This window comes from Micropterus salmoides, unplaced genomic scaffold, assembly GCF_014851395.1.
Source record: "Micropterus salmoides isolate LMB-PRFRI ecotype aquatic unplaced genomic scaffold, ASM1485139v1 Ms_hic_scaffold_10, whole genome shotgun sequence".
Lineage (NCBI taxonomy): Eukaryota > Metazoa > Chordata > Actinopteri > Centrarchiformes > Centrarchidae > Micropterus > Micropterus salmoides.
In genome coordinates, this window is record NW_024040041.1 from 5185291 (window position 1) to 5201654 (window position 16364).

At 41.1% G+C, this 16364-nt stretch overlaps 2 protein-coding genes across 2 annotated transcripts in view; both read right to left on the reverse strand.

Annotated features, from left to right (window-relative positions):
- Positions 1-16364, reverse strand: part of LOC119896423 (platelet endothelial cell adhesion molecule-like) — a 57617-nt gene that overhangs the window by 3590 nt on the left and 37663 nt on the right. The window lies entirely within an intron of this gene.
- LOC119896435 (deleted in malignant brain tumors 1 protein-like) lies at positions 9718-15857 on the reverse strand. The gene is made up of 5 exons (XM_038709872.1): positions 15719-15857; positions 15469-15504; positions 15058-15372; positions 11247-11540; positions 9718-10930 (listed from the first exon to the last, which is right to left on the reverse strand). Exons 1-5 carry the CDS (start codon positions 15786-15788, stop codon positions 10620-10622), a joined length of 1026 nt encoding a protein of 341 aa, XP_038565800.1. The 5' UTR covers positions 15789-15857; the 3' UTR covers positions 9718-10619.

The following is a 16364-nucleotide window of genomic DNA, read 5'->3' on the forward strand; positions in this document are numbered from 1 at the left end:
GCTAGTGAGGGATTTGTCCCAGATATAGATTGATGTGTAGCCAGTAGTTCAATGTGGTTATGCCCCACCCTTTTGTGGCAACATTCTGACACTGACCCAAATATTAACATAAATAAACATCAACAACAAATAAATCAATGGAATTTATTAACATAACACACTAAACCATGAAAACCAAAACCACAAGACCAGAACACAAAAAAATCCCCGGCTAGCAATACCAGCAGTCCCAATCAAAAAGCCTCTCTTCTGACGCTTGCACAGGAGCTTTTAAAGACCGCCTTCCAAGGCCAGGTGGTCCTCGTTCGGCAATCAGCTGTAGCACTCCTGAAGCAGAACAAGGACAAAAAAAAAGAACACGGACAAAGCACAGAAACACATACAGCTGTAACATCCCCACCATAAAAACAAAGAATAACGTCTTTGTCACACAATCACATGTACAAAAACAAAGCTTGCACTGGGTTTAAGAAAAAACAACACTAATAGCCAAATCAGTGCGTGCCACTTCAAAATTGCCACCATCATGAGGTGACAAAGACCACAAAACCAAACACAAGTTACTGCATTTACCTACAACTGTAGCACTGGCGACCCATTCAAAAGTAGAGTGCACACACTCAAATTAGTGTTCTGTAAGTAAATACACAACTGCAATTACACACAAGTGACCACACCAGAAGGTGGACTGCAGCAACCACAACACAAAATGGTCACATCATAGTAAACTACACACAAATGTTGCCAACTTCCACCTAAGCAAATAAGGTGCTTTTTACCAGCAGTATTCCCTTTACACAGTAGCAATAAATAATTTATTGTAAATCTCAACTTAAACATTAATGTAATCAAATAAAATAATAAACCAAAGCTATTTGCCACTGCCAGGGCATTACCTTTTATATACAGTAGCTTGTTAAAACAAGTTACCATCCAAGAGTCCAATTTTCTTGTTATTTTTTCTGACCAGCATCAGGTTTCTTTTATCAGGGAGCAGCAGAAACAGTCTGTCCAGTAGGGTTGGGACGATGTCTACAAAACTACATTGAAGCGTAGCGGGGTTGGTGCGTGTTCACTTGCACAGACTTCACTCGGTTAAAAATTTGAAATGATGTTACAAGTGGTGGTGGATATTTTATAAGCACAGACCAGGTAACGTTAAAGCAACATTGAACACAGGGTGCAGGTGTTGGTTTTGGCCGTTTAAGCTGTTTGACATGGTTGCGTCATTAACAAGCAAGCGGCTCACCTGCTGCCGTGATAACGGATCGCGGGTGGAAAAATATGGAAAAAAGATGACAGCGTAGTCTGCCGAAACCTCCCTCCACTGCTTGTTTGGGTGGCTGATTTGCAGGCTGATCAACATCTCGCCCCTCCTGTGACCCATGGTTTGACTGTATGTGGATTCAGAGCCAGTGAGCAAGGGACTTTCAAACTAATGATAATAAAATAAAAACTGCTTTAACATGCGACAAAATAATTGTCATTAATTACTGCTATAATAACACATTAATGTGCCCAGCCCTAGTATTTACATACTTATTTAACTTAAAGCCAACTAAGTAGTTTAGTTGGCTAAAACTAATCAAACTGTTTCACAACATTAACCACATGTTAGAAAGGCTTTCTGGCAGGATTAGGGTCTATATTATGCATCATAATAATCAGTGGTTATATGGAAAATTAGCTGCCCTGATGGGTCATCTCACTCGGACCTCCCTGTGACTACTGAACCTGACTGATGCTAACAGTACAGATGTAACAGTCTCTGACTGACCCAGCGTAACATGTGATGTCTCAGGGTCAGTCAGAGGCTGTTACGGTGTCTGACGAGAAGAATATATTTGTCTGGACATGAAAAAAGACAAAAGAAGAGGCTTGATGTAGAGTGGAGGCAAGAAGATTAAGGTATGCCAGCCCATAGGCTCCATTTTCCAATGCCTATAATCTGTACTGAATGTCTTACATTATAGCCTTAACCACACTGGTATTAAAAATGCTACACCTGCTAACATGCTAAAGCGCTAAATGCGATTAGCATCAAAACTTTTACAAGCTGCATAAAACTGGTAAGTTTAAGTCGTATACTTTGTATAATATAATATTATTATTAAAGTCAATGATTAAGTTAATAATTTTAATGGGATAATGGTTTTAAGTTTAAGCCATTAGCCTATCCAGCTGTCTGTATCTATCTAACATTTTCTATGGAGCTGTGCTGTTCTGGTGTCATAAAGCATTTAATAGAACAATACACCAAACGACCAGTGTGGCCTCTACACCGAAGGGGGAAATGATGCTGTTTACTGCTCTTTTGTTTTTGGTGTTTTGATGCTAAAAATTAAACAGAAGGTTGAAAAATATAAGAAAGGTTCATCAGATCTTGTTGATGTTGCGCAGATGTTTCTGTGCAATGAATGGACTGTTTTTTTCTTCTACCCTCCATTACTTCTCTCACCAGATTCCCCGAAGAAACAAAAAATCTGGTTTTCCTACACAGCCCTGGCTCTGTAAATGGAACACAAAGAAAGTGGTGTGGGCCTTCCCCTCAACTCTGTTCCAGCCAATGAGCAACAGGTGGCTGTTGTAGTATATCTACTTTACCTTTAATAAAACTTATGAAGATTAATATTCAGAAATATAAATTCATAAATCCTCGGGGCACCACCGGAAATTCACTTTGCCCAGGGCCTTTTAATTATTATACAATTATTCCTAGTGATCAGTAATTGCTTAATCATTTTTTTAAATCAATCAGTCAATCTCTTATCAAAGGCGTAAATCCTCCGTTACAGTGACCTGGAGTTAAACAATACAAACACACAGTTTCTGGGATTTGGGTGAAATTTATTAGAACTAACTACGTGAATAAATGAGGTTAAATATACATCAAAGAATGGTGTAGTTCAATGTGAATTTAGTTGGTCTGAGTTATTGTGGGGAAGAATTTGATTCATAAGGACCAAGATAACTAATAAGTGCACGTTATGATAATAATTCAGTTAAAATTGGTTAGGAGTTTGGCTAAAGATTAGACTAACGGACATCACTGATTACAGAATGCCAGGTTGGTTCTGCCTTACTAGGTGTTGTCAGCCGTAGGCTGGATTGAGCAGCCCCACGCTAGCTGCCCGATTCCTGGCTTGGTGCTAGGGATTTTTATGGGGGTTCTTCTGCTTTGTCTGGAGGAAGAAAAACACTTGCAGTGTCAGGGCTGTCCTTGGCCTGGCAGTTAACCCTGGCGCTGTTCTGGTTTGATGTTCTTTGTCACTGCTGGCGTAACGGGCTCACATGGCTGCGTTAATTAGGGGTCCAAGCCCGAAGTGGGCTGGGAACCCACGAATGCAAGGCATTCACCCTATTGTTTTCGTTCTCGTTTTTATTTATTTATTTATTTTTCTTCTGCGCATAAAACTCATACTGCAGTCAACGCGTTTGGCCTTGGAACTCCCGCCTACGAAGGCGGATATCAAAAACCTTATATCCACGCGTTTGGGGGATCGAGCTGAATCTCATGGGATAGGCCACACCCATTTCCGCCTAAACTTTTTTTGAGCTACTTCGCGAAAACTTAAAAAACAATTTTAATTAATTCCTCCGAAGCTGCAAGTCCGATCGACACCACACTTGGCACGGATAATCTCTGGACCAAGCTGGTGAAAGTTTGCCTAGGAAATTTTGATCCGACAAATAATGTCGCAATTATAAACTAGCAAACAGTTGCAAAAAACGGCACTAATAGGAAATGATGTCATATCTTTGCTTTGGAATGGCCGATCAACACACAAAATTTATAGCGTTAATGTTGGACGCCCCCCTGAGGGCCTGTGCAAAATTTGGTGCAACTTGCCCCTAGGGGGCGCTATTTATTCCAAGAAAATTGTTCCTCTATAACCACAACTCACACTGACATGAAACCACTGCCGAATTCTGCAGCATGCTCCCCTTACTGCAGGCACCAAACTTCACCCAAATATACCCATAGGTGGCGCTGTTATTGCAGATTAAAGATGTAAAAAAAAATCCCATTCACTTACATGCGTTTTATATCTCCATAACCACAAGTCCGATTCACACCAAATTTGGGTCAATTGTTCCCCATGGGGGCCTGTTGCCCCCGTGAAAATTTCAGTGCACTTCGGCCAAAATGTCACGCTATAATCGAAGCTCAAATGCCCCATTCATTTCAATGGGATTTTCAACCAAAGGACATTTTGCAGGATAACTACGGCTCACTACATTCATACGCACATTCATAAACCTTACGTCTACGTATTTGGGGGATACTGCCAATTCCAATAGTATAGGACACACCTCTGTGCGATGACGTTTTCATTTCGCGAAATTGCAAATACTGGAAAACCTATTTTAATTAACTCCTCCGAAGCCGCAAGTCCGATCAGCACGAAACTTGGCACGGACCATCTCTGCACCAAGCTGATAAAAGTTTGTAAACGGAATTTTGATCAGACAAGAAATGGCCCAATTGCACTCTAACAAATATTTGCCAAAACATTAAAGGAAGGAAATATTCAATGTGCGAGAACGTTATATATTGACATGACATATCACTTGCAATAAATAAACATACACTGCTCAAAAAAACATTTAAACAACACAATGTAACTCCAAGTCAATCACACTCCTGTGAAATCAAACTGTCCACTTAGCATGCAACACTGATTGACAATCAATTTCACATGCTGTTGTACAAATGGAATAGACAGCAGGTGGAAATTATAGGCAATTAGCAAGACACACCCAATAAAGGAGTGGTTCTGCAGGTGGTGACCACAGACCACTTCTCAGTTCCTATGCTTCCTGGCTGATGTTTTGGTCACTTTTGAATGCTGGCTGTGCTTTCACTCTAGTGGTAGCATGAGACGGAGTCTACAACCCACACATGTGGCTCAGGTAGTGCAGCTCATCCAGGATGGCACATCAATGCGAGCTGTGGCAAGAAGGTTTGCTGTGTCTGTCAGCGTAGTGTCCAGAGCATGGAGACGCTACCAGGAGACAGGCCAGTACATCAGGAGACGTGGAGGAGGCCGTAGGAGGGCAACAACCCAGCAGCAGGACCGCTACCTCCGCCTTTGTGCAAGGAGGAGCAGGAGGAGCACTGCCAGAGCCCTTCAACATGACTTCCAACAGGCCACAAATGTGCATGTGTCTGCTCAAATGGTCAGAAACAGAAACCGGCGCGCCCGTTCCCCAGACCTGAATCCAATTGAGCACATCTGGGACATCATTTCTCGCTCCATCCATGGATGCTTTAGTCCAGGTCTGGGAGGAGATCCCTCAGGAGACCATCCGCCACCTCATCAGGAGCATGCCCAGGTGTTGTAGGGAGGTCATACAGGCACGTGGAGGCCACACACACTACTGAGCCTCATTTTGACTTGTTTTAAGGACATTACATCAAAGTTGGATCGGCCTGTAGTGTGGTTTTCCACTTTGACTTTGAGTGTGACTCCAAATCCAGACCTCCATGGGTTGATAGATTTGATTTCCATTGATAATTTTTGTGTGATTTTGTTGTCAGCACATTCAACTATCTAAAGAAAGGAGTATTTAATGAGATTATTTCATTCATTCAGATCTAGGATGTGTTATTTTAGTGTTCCCTTTATTTTTTTGAGCAGTGTATATTGAAGGGGTACAAATTAACTGTCTGGTTGTTTTTAATTTAATATTTTAAATACAGCCAAATGTTGTTTCTAGAGCAGCAACATTAATGTTTACAACTGCAAAGTAACTCAATAACTTTATCTGACATCACAAGTAGTGAGTGACGTCTAGAAAGAATACCATCAGTCTGTATCAGTCCCTCCTCCTCTCCCGTTGGCTGCAGGTAACGTTACCAGGTAGAAGGAGGAGCGTCTGGTGTGTCTCAGCCAGCAGCTGAGTTTTTACAACAGACCAGTCTGTGCTCCAGACAGACAGCTTTCTATTTAGCTTGTTTTTAACATATGGCTAATGCCAAGCTAGCGTTAGCGGTGTTTGTATAAAACATCCAGGATGAGATACTGAGGACAGAGATGATTAGATTAACCATTTCTACATGTTTAACATTACCTTACAGACATGTATATTGATAAAGTATTGTCTTTTCACTTGCGAAGGTTTTATTGCACGTACTTACAGTAACGAGTGTAGTTGTCATCAACTAACGTTAAAGTAATTTGGAGCTAACTAAACCCTCACCGTATTCCACCACGACGGCACAGCCTCTCGCTCTGCTGCTGTGTAAGTATGTGTGTGTATGTAGGAGCCGACAGAGAGCAGGCAGAGACCGCAGCCTGATGATTTTCTCATCCATTGCGTTTCACATTAAATCAGATTTGACGCTCAAGACATAACGTTACATCATAGGACCCGCAAGTCTCGATAGCAGTATCGATAAGCTCGAACCTTATTGATTTTCGGCATTTGAGAAATTTTGGAACCGGGTCTCGATCTCCATCCCTATGGCTGGGTCAGCAGTATAAGTTCACTTGACTAAAATAAAGCTTAAAAGAACTTGGTCGTTCTTGAATTCAGAGTTGCGCGACTGAAACAGATAACTTTTAACAAACAAAACAAAAGAAAATGTAAAGCAAGTAAGTTGCTGGAAACAAGGGAAAAGCAGAAGTTGCGGCGCTTCGCCGGGCCGGACTCTTTGCGTTGCTAGGAGAGCAGGAACAGGCGTGTGCCGAGGGCAGAGCTAGAACAGTTGAGGAGAAGAGAGTGAGCGAGCTCGTGTCGCTGTGTTTTGTTTCTTTGGGCGTATCTCAGGAGGAAGGCTTTGTTTCCCCTAAGGGAGGGCTTCCAATATTTTTATTTACGCGTATTTTAAATCAAATACTTTCCCACAGTCAAACCTTAATTGTCAAACAGTTATACTGTTCTTAGTTTTAAGCATTTGATAAAAAGGAAACTATTAATTAATCATTTTAATGGTTACCAGTTAAACACATTTTCAGGATTTCAGAATGAAAGAAACTTAACTCAACATTTCCTGGATAATATTGGCAGTTAAACCTTCTTAGAGAATACAAGCAAGTTATACGAACATGGCACCAGATTACAAACAATAAAATACAGTGATAGAGTGAGTGATACATTAAAACAGTGGGAGAAGTATTAAAACAATGACATGTAATCCTCCTTTTGTCCTCTTGGGGGGGGCTCTGGTCTCATGAGAGGAGACTGAGATAACTTTGATTATTTCTTTAAAACAATCGTTTGCTCAGGAGCTGGGGAAATTATTTAACACATGATAATTGTTGAGTTGGCAGCCCGGCTGACGGTGAGTGTCTTTTTTATTTCTCCTGTGATTCTGTTTTCCCCTCGTGTTTTGGCCTGCCTGTTTGTGTCTCCTCCCCTCTCCCTGTGTGTGCTCTCCCTCTCTCTGCTCCTGAGCCCAGCTGACAGTTCGCACCTGCACCTCGTCAGCCACCTCCTCCGCTTGCTCCTAACCCAGTGCCACTTCTTCACTCAAGCTCTTGTGTAACCTGCATCATCTTTGTTTCTCTGTTCTTGGTTTTCCCTCTGTCTAACCCTGTCTGTCTTCCCTCCAGGTTCACTCACCTCCGTCGTGTCAGCTGGGCTCGCCACCCTGCCCTCTCCTCTCGGATCCCCTCCACGGCGTCCTCCCAGCTCTTCCCCTTGCCTAGCCAGTCAGCCTGTGACCACACTCCTCCACCAACCCCCCGGCCGCTTCCTCGGCCCCCCCGGTGCCTCCCAGTTCCCTCGTCCCAGCCTCCTTGGCCCCACCTGCTCCTCGGCCCCCAGGGCTCCTCGGCTCCCTTGCCTCAGCCCCACTTACTCCTCGGTCCCCCGCGCCCATGTTCCCCCCGGCATCCACCTCTCCCTCACCTCCACTTCCTCAACCCCTTTTTTCCCCTCAAATCCTCTTTCACCTGAGCGTTGCTTTTGGGTCCTCTCTGTCCAACACACCATAACAATAATATTTCTGTTACTTATTCTTTAACAAGAAGATATATAAAACGGTGTTGAAGCATGGCTTTAGTACAACATAAATTAAAGGAATATTGAGTGAGTATTGAGGAAGATTAAAACACTGCAAATTAACTTTCTTAATGGATTCTTCTTTTCAACACAGTCTTAAGAACATGGTAATAGAACTACTCAAATTGAAGTGGCGAGAACTACTAAGTAACTTAACAAAGATTATTTAATTAATGGTGTCTGTCTTTCTTATCAGTTTCGCATATCTGCGTGAGAAGGAGGGTGTCCATGTTAATGGGTCTTTGGTGGGGTATAGAACCAGGACTGAAAGAAAGGAGTTCTTTGATGTCTGAGGTAATGTTAAAGAGGAACTTCGTTACCATGGTTACCCGGTGTGTGTGGGGGGTGGGGTGTGTGTGTGGGGTGTGGGGGGGCAGTTTAGCGTCTCTTGACCTTTAATCAAAAGGGTTCTGATTGTTAGGAATGTGGTTTTGTGTTCATGTTTCCTGTTTAAGTCCGTTTTTGGTTCTGTGTAGTCTTGCTTAGTTAGTTCTTAGTCCTGTACATTAGTTCATGTCTTAGTGTTTGCTTCTGGTCTGTGTTCTTATGTGTTATTTTGCCCATGTCTAATCTGAGTTCTGTTTTGTCCTTGCTTCAGCCTGTGGTCCTTGTTGTTAATGTATGGTGTTTTGCATCTGTAAGTGTCTCTTTGTTTTCCCCTTCTGTCTCTCTGCCTCTGCTCGTTAGTCCCTGTGTATAAATGTTTGGTGTTTCCGTTCATTCTCTGCCCGGTCATTGTAGCATGTTGACGCTCTGTCTGTGGTAGTAGTTCGCTCTGTCTCATCCTGTTGCCTGCCTATTCTCTGTGTGTTTGTTGGATTTTCTCTGTTGGATCACCTGCTTTGTTAGTTCCTGTATGATTTTGGATTCCCTGGACTCAGCCACTCTTTGTAAGTGTGCTCGCCTTTAGATTGTTGAATAAACCCTTTGAACTGTACCTCCTCTGCTATGTGTTCTGCATTTGGGTCCACCAACCTTCTCCACGCCACAAACCCTAACACTGATAGGCTGGTTCTGGATGAAGTTAGTCTCTGGGAAGTGTCGGGGTGACACCTTTATGGTCACTGAGGTCCTTACAGCCTGGTTCAGGTTGAGGTTATTCTCTGGACAAGGTTAATATTGTCATTTTAATAGTCATGCATAGTGTCTGTTATCTATTTACCAGAGATGCTCACAAATCTCTGAGCTAGAGTCCAAGTCAAGGTTGCTTATAAAACTACATAGCTATAAGGATTTCTGTAACCTGTTTTTCACTTACAGAGCACAACCATAGGAGATTTTAATATTCATGTAGACGTTGAGAATGATAGCATTAGTATAGTGTTTATCTCGCTTTTAGATTCCATCGGCTTCTCTTAGTGTTCATGAAACGACTCACTGTTTTAACCACATCCTCGACCCTGTTCTGGTATATGGTATTGAAATTGAACCCTCTAAAAAAAATAAAATAAAACAAAGACGGTTAGCTCCATGGCATAATACTGAAACTCTCAAAGCAAATATTGTGGACACCTGAGAGGAATTGGCGTTCCACCAAACAGGAAAATTCTCGTTTAATTTGGCAAGATAGTCTTAAAACTTATAGGAAGGCCCTCCGTAATGCCAGAGCAGCGTACTACTCGTCATTAATAGAGGAAAATAGGAACAACCCCAGGTTTCTTTTCAGCACTGTAGCCAGGCTGACAGAGAGTCACAGCTCTATTGAGCCAAGTATTCCCATAGCTCTCAGTAGTTACGACTTCATGAGCTTCTTTAATGATAAAATTATTTTGGATTGTGATGATATTATGGAGCGTAGATGATGATGTCCCTAAATTCCTTGCAATTGTACGTTGAGAAATGTTCATAAACTGTTGGGCTTTTTGCTGACGCAGTTGTTCACAAAGTGGTGAACCTCACCCCATCCTTGCTTGTGAATCACGGAGCCTTTCGGGGATTCTCCTTTTATACCAATCATGACCCTCACCTGTTTCCAGTTAACCTGTTCACCTGTGGAATGTTCCGAACAAGTGTGTTTTGAGCATTCCTCAACTTTCCCAGTCTTTTGTTGCCCCTGTCCCAGCTTTTTTGGATTGTGTTCCAGGCATCAAATTCAAAGTGAGTGAATATTTGCTAAAAACAATAAAGTTTATCAGTTTGAACATTAAATATCTTGTCTTTGTAGTGTGTTAAATTGAATATAGGTTGAAAAGGATTTGCAGATCATTGTATTCAGGTTTTATTTACGTTTTACACAACTTCATTGGAATTGGGGTTGTAGGTTAATTGTTGTATTTACTTTTTAATTTATGTGTCTTACCAGTAACAGATAAACACAGTGGCTGTCACGACTTCAGCAGGTTCACTCTCCCTGACATTACAGACCCTTTCACTCCCTGCTGCCCTGCAGATACCCTTTCATTCCCTTCACCTGACCTTTCCACTCACTCACCTGATTCCCATCTTATTTCTGATCAGCCTCGTAGTGAAAAGTGAAGTTACAAGTTAGGTCAGAGCGGGTGCAAAAATAGGATCCACTGGCTGGTCGAGTTAGATTTAATGGTCTCACCATATGGCTGTACTTTTATTAATGCAATTGCTATTCTCACTTATTTGTTGTATTAACTTTATTAATTGTTTGTCTTACCAGTAACAGAGAGTTTGACAGAGTCACTTAAAGGGGAGCTGAAGTCTCGTCTTGAAACACTTGTCTGATATTGACACTGGTACGATCCCTCATTGGCAAAATGAACTTGCAAGATGCCGAAGGTAGCAGAGTTGGTACTTGATGTTTGGGTCGTTCTGAATGAGCTGGAGAGTTTCACCAGGATGAACGTTCCACCTAAATGCTGAGTTGAGATCGAACAAGTGACGCTGACTTTCTGACCCCAGGTAACCTCACCAGCAGGATCCATGGAGATGCTGGGCTTTGAGAGGCTCTCTGAAAAAATATTAGAGCAGTAAATGGACTGACTTTGAGGTCAACATTTTTCTAAACATTTTCTTTTTTTGTTTGCTAAATTTCCTTTATGCTAAAGGAATGGTTCACCTTTTGGGGAAAAAAAACCTTTTCAGTTTTTCGGTCCCCTCTGGTTGCCTTCAGTAAGTTACTGCTGTTTCCTTGTTTCCAGTCTTTATGCTAAGCTACACTGACTAGCTGCTGGCAGTGGCTTCATATTTAAAGGACAGCTATGAGATTTCCCAACATGTTGAACTATTTCTTTAAACAAGTTAATGAAACAGATTAATTTCCTTACCAGTAACAGAGAGTCTGACAGAGTCACTTAAAGGGGAGCTGAAGTTTCGACTGGAAACACTTGTCTGATACTGACACTGGTACGATCCTTCGTTATCAAAGTTCACTTTAGGTATAATGAAGGTAGCAGAGTTGGTACTTGATGTTTTGGTCTTTCTGAAGGAGCCTGAGGTCTGCTGCAGGAGGAATGTTCCACCTGAATGCTGAGTTGAGATGGAACAAGTGATGCTGACGTCCTGACCCCAGGTAACCTCACCAGCAGGATTCATGGAGATGCTGGGCTTTGAGAGGCTCTCTGAAAAAATAACACAACAATAAAAATATTAAATGTATTATATATTTGATCCTGGCTGTGTTAATGTTTTCTCTTTTTTCAATAGGTGTGTAGTGGTAAGGCAGTACAATGGGAAACTTGAATGAATGAATTTGTGAAGCACACACTGTAAAAATAAAAACAACTCATAATCCTTCTTGTGTAGCTCATAGAAGGTTTAAAGATTTGATAATTTACAATATTCTATTATTGTAAAAATTATATAATTTTAATTAACATCAAAAGTATCATGCCGTCCTGCTTCACCCTGATTCCTTTCCCACAGGATGGTTGGGCCATAAAACACCACACTCTTCTCTTTCTAGCTGATGTGCAAATGTGATAAGCCCAAGACTGTGAAGTGAGGGACACTACCAATCCCTGCCTTCTTGAGCCAACAAATGTTTCATTATAAACTGTGTTTTGTTCTGTTTAAATAAGTTAGTAGTGGCGTTTGCCTCTTAGTTTAGTAGTAATGACCCTGTTATCCTTTAGTGATGGTTGAAGACAAGAGAATCATTAGAAAGTAATCTTGAAGAGTTTCCTAATTTCCTTTTTTTTTGTTTTAATTTCTCCCTATTATCCAATAGTAATCACTGTCTGTTTAGTGTTTAACTAATGCTTTAGCTAAATGTTTTGTATACAATTTCTTATTAAAACGTTCATCTGCACGTTCCTCGTGTGTATAATCCGCTTCCAAGTTCAAGTGGTGAATTTCAAAGTTGAATATCGACTGTCCTTTCATAGAACCCGAGCTCCACCAAGAGGACAGAAAAGGTATAAAACACAAGTGTTTAAAAGTGTTGAATATCTCTCACAATGTCACTCTCTAACAGATTCTTTGCTGCAACTCTTACATATATTTTGTCTCTTGAGTTAAAACCATCAAGTTTACACTGGAAACATGTAGTTAAGCTGTGTTACGCCTGCTATTAAGTACAATAACAATTAAGAAACAATTAATCCTTGAATGGTTGATCTTGTTTTGCTTGTCTTTATATAAATGTTTAGAATTAAGTATCTTTCGAATGTTGATATTGTGGAGAAACAGACTAAATGGAAAATACGTGCAAAATATACTTTGTATCCCACTAAAAGTTAGCACTTTGAGACCAAAGGGTTACTCCCCCGGGGAAAATCACTCCCAAAATGACGTCACCATGTCCCAAAAAAAGAGAATAGATAAAAGACCTCGTCGTCCTTTGTCTCACTCTCTTGTACTCTCTCGTAATTACGCTTTCTTGAACTTTCTTTAGTTTTGGAATTCCAATCTTTTTTTTTCATACTTTTTTTCATACTTTAAACTTCCTTCAGAAAACCTGAGAAAGCTTCATGTTCCTGAATGCCCATTTGATTTTGACTTTTGTTTGGAGCTGCCTGGGACAAAACTTTCCCCAGTTTTAAACTCAGCAACGTTAAATAGCCTACATTCCCTGGGCCTCGCAAGCCTATGGCGAATGTATGTGTCTTATTTGATTTTGTTGTTTTAACGTTATCCGACCATTCTAAGCAACTTTTGACCCAGAAACCCGTTCAATCCTCACCTCGAGTTGAACGAAGTCACTGTTCCAACGACAGAGTCTGGAGTGTGTTCCGCTGAGCTATAGCGTTGCTGCAAGCGTTTTCATAGGACTCCGGAGCAAATCCACCGGTTTAAACCCAGCTTGAGATGCAGCTGGGATGCCAATCCAGCCGGGCCCGGACAACAACAACAAGCCTAACCGGCAGTTAGCCTTTGCCACGGGGAATTATGACAAAAGTAAGGCAAAACAAAACACATTCTGCGACCCGTTGGTGTCCTATAGTTGGTATAGAAACCCCTTGTTTGTTTAAACTACATTTGCAACATAATTCACAACCATTCGTTCCCTCATTCTCTTAGAATATTCTCCCTCTACAATTCCTAACTGAAACTCCATCGAGCCTATTATACTGATTTTGTCTTATTACATATTCTGTTCATTACCCTCTGGTTTGTTTCATGTTTGACTGTTATTCCTGTAATATTCCCTTATTTACTCACATTGTTGTACTCCCTTTAGTTAGTCAATAAATTTCACCTTGATAATAGTGATTTGTGTGTGTGTATTGTTTAGTGTCCTGGGTCCCTGTCCAGAGGATTCGTCCTTAGATTTAAGACTGACTGACTGATTAAATTTAACAATTTTAGAAATAACTGAACCATTAATAACTAACGAATTACCAGAAATTCACGTAATAATCAAGCTATACTCAAGGACCTAAAGCCTTGGGCAGACAGCAAATCTTTAGGTGGTGCCCTTCGACGAGAGCTTTATGAATCAATATTTCTGAAATATTAATTTTCATAATTTTATCAAAATCATACGTAAACACGCTACAATGTGCCTCCACCCTCCATTCTACATTTTAATAATTACACAACCGTTTCACTTTCACATGCTTGTTTTTAAAATCCCATCTCTCTGTGGGTGGAGGCCATTGTGAATTTTGCATCACAAGTTACAGTGGGAGAAAATGCTTCAAATGAAAATAAAAGTGAAAGCATGAATAGAAATAGTTAAGACACACGACACACCGCACAGAAACACTGTTGCAGGCAGGTGCAAACTGATGCATATTGACACCTGGGTTGGGCGCAGGTCAGACACTGCCTGGCTTTGGTGACCAAGCATCTCTGTTACAGATGGAAATTAAATTAATGTCACAGAGAGAGAGAGAGAGAGATACAGAGAGAGCGAGAAGGGGGAATTGACATAATGACAAAAAGAGAGAAGTGAAACAGAAATGTATTATTTTATTGTAATTCAGTTTAAATCAGTGGAGCGTATTAAATGCAAACAGTAAAACAGCTCCACATCTGCAACAAGGACTGGAAACAGTTTTGACAGTCGTGGTTCCCAGAGGATAACCTGACAGCCTGACATTCCCTCCAGCATTATCAGCAGGTTGACATGTGGTTCAGACTGATATGTCTCCACCATGCAATGTGGTGTATTTGTGAACTTCATCAGGTCAGAATTCCTGATTTTTCCTGATAAACCAAGTGACTTCACTTTATCAGACAGTTTGTTTCTCTGTATGATGAGCATTACAGCCTCACAGAGCCTCTATTTATTTTTGTTCCCCTTTGTCTCTCTTGTAGTGCATTTCTGCTGATGTGTATGGGTCACTATAATGTGAGGTGTAGGAACGTTTGCATCAAAACGTCCCCGATTCCTAAATGTCCTGAAGGCAGCAGGACCCAAACAACTTTATTTGTTATACAGTGAATAACAACACTGCGCCCCTTTCTTTTAATCCCACACCCCAAACCAGAGGGGGCAAAAAGTCAGCAAAAGAGAAATAAGCTCTGAAAAATGAACAAAGGGTTTTTTGTAACATACAGTCTCAGACAAGGCAAAGTTTTACTGCCAATTAAGCTAATGTTGTTGTTATTATTAGTAGAAGTAATGGTGGTATTACTGCTTTACTTATGAATAGCTACATATAAGAGACATATTTACAAAATCTTTCTCACCTGAACAGATCACTCCAGCATCCTCACCATGTCCACAGTTGTGTTTCCCAAATCCTCCATGCCGACACTGAGTCAGAGACCTTTCACTTCCTGAACAGGCCACATCATCAAGCCAGATTTGACCGGTTCCTTCACCAAAGCAGGTCGACTGAGGGGCACTCAGTGCTGCACCACAGCCCAGCTCCCTGCACACCACCTCAGCATCATTTAAGTCCCAGCTGTCATCACAGACTGTTCCCCAGGTGTTGTTGTGATAGATTTCAACTCTTCCAGAGCACCGAGTAGACCCGGACCCAGCTAGTCTGATCTGACCATCTATCAGACATTTAAGACACAACATAGAACATTTTATACACAAAGTAAACAGCAAACTAACATTACTGTACGCATGTCAAAGGAGAATGAACTGACCTGCAGCAGGTGAAGAAGCGGTCAGGAGGAAAAAGACTGTGGAACAGAAGAAATGACATGGCTCATTACATTCAGTAAACTGAAAAGTGCAGAATTAAAGTTTGCCTTGTTTATGTTTTAGTTCCCTGTGTTAATTTCGATGAAGAGAAGAGAATCTTTAATTGGAAAAACTTCTGTTCTATACAATACAATAATCCTGCTATACAAAAAAAGTTCCTTTTCAAATAAAATTTTGGAAAGTCTGTCTTACTAAGGGCCAAATAACGAATGTTTCTCTGCTGTATGCTCCCATAGCTGACATGACGGCTGCTCTGTGTCATTTATCGGTACCAGCACAGATTAACTAAAAACTGCAGTGCACCGAAACATCTGAAAGAGCTTGCCCTTCCTGAAACACTTCCTCTTCCTGCTGTTTTTTTTTTTGTACTGAAGGTTAGAGGTTAGAAACTGTCAACCAAAAGCTGCAGCACTGAAGCATCAAGTCTGTCACTTCTGGATTTCCAATTTGTTGTTGATCAACACAAAGAAGAAGTGAAAGGAGTTGGTACCTCGCTGAGAAGTTTGATGTGTGTAGTCAAATGCGACTGACTTCGCCTGCGTTCACTGGAGCTAATCGCAGCCCGGCGAGTGCAGAATTGTGGTCAAGCCAGCTGCCGTCTGATTTCTGTTGCGCCTACAGCAGTGTCATTATGGTGCGAGTGAGCCGAAGGTCCTGAAAGATACATACGCATTTTTTTGTGATGCTCTTTTTAAATGAACACAAATACATACCACAGTAATATAATAATTTACTACTAATAAATTAATAAGTTTTAATAATTATAATTTATTATTAATACAAATACAAAATGTACCTTTTCTTTGTTATTTTCTAAAAAGAATTTATGTGTAATTTG

Bases quoted from the DNA above. Each gene is read 5' to 3' on its own strand.
- LOC119896435 (XM_038709872.1), bottom strand. From the start codon at position 15,788: ATGACACAGAGCAGCCGTCATGTCAGCTATGGGAGCATACAGCAGAGA. The intron at 15,505-15,718 runs GTAAGACAGACT...TCTGTTCCACAG, and splicing joins CATTCGTTATTTGGCCCTTA to TCTTTTTCCTCCTGACCGCT. The intron at 15,373-15,468 runs GTCAGTTCATTC...AATGTCTGATAG, and splicing joins CGCTTCTTCACCTGCTGCAG to ATGGTCAGATCAGACTAGCT.